Here is a 4544-nt window from a genome sequence, read left to right as displayed (position 1 = left end):
GACCCAATCTGTAAAATAAAACGTGTATATACTGAAACTCTCTCTGTATTCTTACCTCTTATTGCCATGAATAGGACAGCAGTCACATGACAAATGGTTTGACCTGTTAGATGAAAAGGAATCAGAAGGCCAACAGGGCTGGTCTGTCACGGAGGACTGTCCTAGGATCAGTGATGGGGGAGACCAAGATACCATGACTTTATTAAGCGATATTATTGATAAAAACATTAACTTAATCAAAATGTTCTGCTTTAATTATAAACAAGACTTGATCATTTTCTAATTAGTAATACAAATTCCTCCCAGTAATACAAATGAAATACAAAAACCGTGATTTGTGTAGCCAAAAACACCCGCAGCCTTGATATTAATGTGTCTCCCTCCTTCATTTGGGGAGCGAGGTTCCCTTTCAGCGCTTTGAAATCGGTAAATAAAAAAAAAGTAGTGAGGTATGGCACGGATACAAAAAATAGTGATGTAATCTGACTAATAACTGGTAAAGTCCTGCCATTGGCTGGGTTACAGACTGGTCTGAGTGCTACCCACAGAAAGATCCTAAAAACATTAATACTGCAAATTCCAACTAGGCCAAGAGTGTTTTAATACTGCAATGTTCTGGCAGATCTAGAAGCCACCAGGGGTGAAACCTGCGTTTTTCTACATATCTCATGCGCTCACTCCTAAACCCCATTTACTTCTTCTCTAAAAAGTCCTAACGAGAGGGGCAGCAGAGATCGTGTAAGGGACTGGTTGATACAGATATTATCAGCTGAATAAAGGATAGGGGGGAGAACATATTATAATAGTCTGGAGATGGTGGCCAAGTCATCCAATCACAGACCAGGAAAGGTGTAAAACACTCCAACCGATCAGTGGCAGGAGCAATGAATGAACCATCACATAATCTTTTGGTCTGTTGATTGGTGCACTGCGGCAGAGATAAGCGAGGAAGAACAGGTGGTCCATTTTCCCTGTATCTTGGCTGGCGCGTCATGTCACTAACCCATAATGGCGGCTATGAGTCACTACTTCTTCAAGCGTTTCAGCTCCCATTGTCCATCTGACCCAAGTCTCAGCTCCCAGTCGTGAAACTGCAAAGAACAAATACACCTTGTGTGAGCATGAAGAACTTATCATCCACCCCACCCTGGAAAGACAATTAACTTGTTATGGTGCTGGCTTACATTAACAAACCATTTAACCCCACCTCAGTCTAACTCCGCCCACTCCATACACTTTTCTCCAATTTTTGAAAGAGGAAGCCTCTGATTGGCTTAGAGCATCAGCTGACATTAGTAGCTCTCCATTCAGAAAATGGCTTGTGAAAAATACGTGCATTTCTTAAGCCTTTTGTAAATGGGAAGCTGATTGGTTTAGCGCGCCAGCTGATGATCTAAGCCTGTTAGTCCAAAGCTTCCTGTTAAAAGATGTGTGAGCAGCAGAAGGACAGGGGTGGAGCTAAAGAGCACTGCAGTCAAGCAGTCAAGACTTTGGGGTTAAACAGTTTGTTAATGGTGTAACAAATAAAGGTAAGCCGGTGCCAGGGACCTCCTGCCACCATAACATTTACATTATGGAGTGTTTCTTTAACCGCATCTTCCATAATGGATTACAAGCAACGGGGGGATATGGGAAACATGCATAATAGACTGCAAACATACAGCACTGAGGAGAGTGAACACTAGGGGGCAGCGCTGCAGACAGTGAACACATGGTGTGCCAGTATAACAGACTATGTACTGTAGGCCCGTAAAGGAAATAAATCTGTAATTCAGGAAAGGCAAGTGTCCTCCTTAGAGAGGAAGCGGAGAACAGACCATAAACTGGGGCAGAATATACATTAGGGATGGTATTTGCAGATGGTATCATATACCTGGTAAAGACTGGCTCTGTGCCCCACGCTAATCAGTGTCATTCCCAACTGCCCGCAGGACCTGTACAGCTCAGCTTCTGCATCTTCACTCAGCGCACTGCTCGTCTCGTCCAGCACTAGATGGTAAAACACATTTCAGTCTCCCTGCCTTCTATAGCATCAAGTTACTAAACACATAACTTGCAGTGCACATGGGGTCCAGTATGTAGCAAACGCATATCAAACAGGGTGTCGGGCTCACAGTGCATGCTATTATAAGATTTCTGCACGTTTAGGGGAATGTGTTATGATGGGTGCCATGAAAACATTGCTGGCTGTATATCCCATGTAGCGTGTTTTACTGAATGTAATATATACATACATACACACACGTTGTAAAGTGTGCGCAGATCTGACCTGCATATTTTGGTTGCAGATAGAAGAGTCTGCTAAACGCTAACCGCTGCATTTCTCCAGGAGATAGAACCTCAGACCTGTGAACAAAAATATATCTAAGTTACTGTCCAGCACCCGTATAGAAACTGATGTGGAATTATTAAAAATTATTATTGTACTTGTATTGAATTATTGTACTAACTCCATTTTAACCTTATATTGTGACAATCCTCCATTTTGTCCTCCTAACCTGACTTCTTCAAATCCTCCATTTTGTCCTCATGACTTAACTTGTTCATTTTAAAACTACATTACGTGACTGAACTTCTCAACCCAATTAATACAGTAGACAAAGACCGTGTTTCCTTCAAGGACAAGTACCAGGAGGTGCTGGCTACTCCTTAAGACTTGCTGGCTACTCCTTAGAGCTTGTAAGATAGTACAGTTTGAAGGCCACAGAACACAGTAGTAATGAAATGTTCTATTCATAAGAGACCTTGCACCTGGACATAAAGCCTGATATCATTGACCGTGTAAAATGACGCTTAGGACCCCCTTGTCCCCCACCCGTGTCCAGAATAATCCCACCTCTGATGGGTGGGCACGGGACTAACCTCTTAATTTTACGAACCAATAGGTAAGACACTAACCCCGTCACTTAACAATTAATCCAATTGATGATGTTTATTTGCTGATATTCTAATAATCAATGATGACGCAAAATGCCTCTTAAAAGGGCCTGCGCGCCCGCTTTTTCTTCACTTGCCAATAAACTTTCTCGAAGTTATTTTAACCTGAACCTCGTGTGTCAGACTTAATTACTTCAGCGTATATACGCAATTTAATTTTATTGATTTGGACAGGAACAGATAGACTTTGAACATTTTGGTTTACTTTCAAAAAGTACCATAACAACTTGGCGCCCAACGTGGGGCATCGGGCTATGTCCGGCCGGTGAGCCGTCCTAAGGAAGACAAGGGTGGACGGAGGAATCCAGGGGGAAGGAAGGGAGATTGATCACCTCCAGATACACGGTAGAGACTTCTGCAGAGCCACCGGTACGTTCCGGCCCCTTTGATTGACCCGTCCACGTGTCTGTGACTGCTTCCCGGGAGGACATCAAAGACAGGTAATATCTTGCCCGGTGTCTCGTTACTCACTTGTTTACCTGCATTTTAGTCTATCTGTTGCCTGGGCGTGTTTGAATTGTGTTTGAATTGTTTGCCTGTTTCCCCATTTTGAGATAAAGGGGGGGTGGACCTGCAGGGGATTTGCCTGGGGTTCTGTCTTGCTTGTTTTCCCCTTTTTGGGATAAAGGGGGGTGGACCTGAGGGGATTTGCCTGGGTCTTCTGTGTGTCTGTCTATCTGTTTGTATTTTACCCCTTTTGGGATAAAGGGGGGTTGACCCGTGGATGTGTTCCTGGGGGGTCTTCTGTTGCCTGTTTTACCTCTTTTAGGAACCACGGTGCTGTGGTTGTAAGGAAAAAGAGGGGTTGACCCGTGGATGTGTTCCTGGGGGGTCTTCTTTGCCTGTTTACTTCTTTTAGGAGCCTCGTGGCTGTGGCTGTAAGGAAAAAGAAGTTTGTGGAACTGTGGGATCTGTGTAGAATCATAGTTTCCTGTGATCCAAGTTTGTGTCACTTTGATAGCCTAGCTAGCTTCACTGTGCGCGTTCGGACTATCCAGCTCTAGTTGAGTTGGGGACGTCCTGACCCGGACCATCCAGCTCTAGTTGAGTTGGGGACGTCCTGACCCGGACCCTTCGGCTCTAGTTGAGCTGAAGGTCCACTGATTATTTAATCGTGGTAGGAGACTTAGCCTTGTGGCAGGGGACTTTGTTTCCTGGGGGAATTCAGGCAGGTATTGCTTGTTTTTCGCATCACGTGGTAGTGAGACTTATAAGTGGGTTTTATAGGGGCACTACGGGAGTGAGGATAGACGTGGCCACATTCTTGTGGACTGCAGAGTAGAGGGAGGCTGGAAAGGATTTCGGACCGGTGTTAGCTGTTATCCTTGGCCGCTGGTAGTGAGACTTACGAAAGTCGTTCTCCGAGCGGGGACACTACGAGGTTGAGAAAGGTGACTTTGGAGTAAGCACATGTAGAAGGAAAGGGATTATTGTTGATTTTATTTGAACTGTAATGCATGCACTGTATTTCAATTGTATTGTTGTCTTGTCTGTTTTATTAGGAGTCTCATGAACTCCTGTGTCTGTCTCTAAGGATTTTTCCTTGCCTTTCATCTTTTCTAAACTTCCTATATTATTATACTATCCACTCCCATTTCTCTTGAAAG

At 44.1% G+C, this 4544-nt stretch overlaps 1 protein-coding gene across 1 annotated transcript in view; it reads right to left on the bottom strand.

Moving 5' to 3' along the window:
- Positions 1 to 232: 232 nt before the first annotated feature.
- ABCD4 (ATP binding cassette subfamily D member 4) overlaps positions 233 to 4544 on the bottom strand; it is a 40414-nt gene continuing 36102 nt past the window's right edge. The window contains exons 17-19 of the mRNA XM_063440170.1: positions 2270 to 2346; positions 1874 to 1989; positions 233 to 1091 (exon numbers count right to left, since the gene is read on the bottom strand). Coding sequence (XP_063296240.1) covers positions 1026 to 1091; positions 1874 to 1989; positions 2270 to 2346 — 259 coding nt within the window. The 3' untranslated portion in view covers positions 233 to 1025. The remainder of the gene's footprint in view (positions 1092 to 1873; positions 1990 to 2269; positions 2347 to 4544) is intronic.

The sequence above is a fragment of the Pelobates fuscus genome, chromosome 13 (genome assembly GCF_036172605.1).
Source record: "Pelobates fuscus isolate aPelFus1 chromosome 13, aPelFus1.pri, whole genome shotgun sequence".
Lineage (NCBI taxonomy): Eukaryota > Metazoa > Chordata > Amphibia > Anura > Pelobatidae > Pelobates > Pelobates fuscus.
Note: the sequence above shows the minus strand (reverse complement) of the source record. Positions and strands in the feature narration are given on the sequence as shown.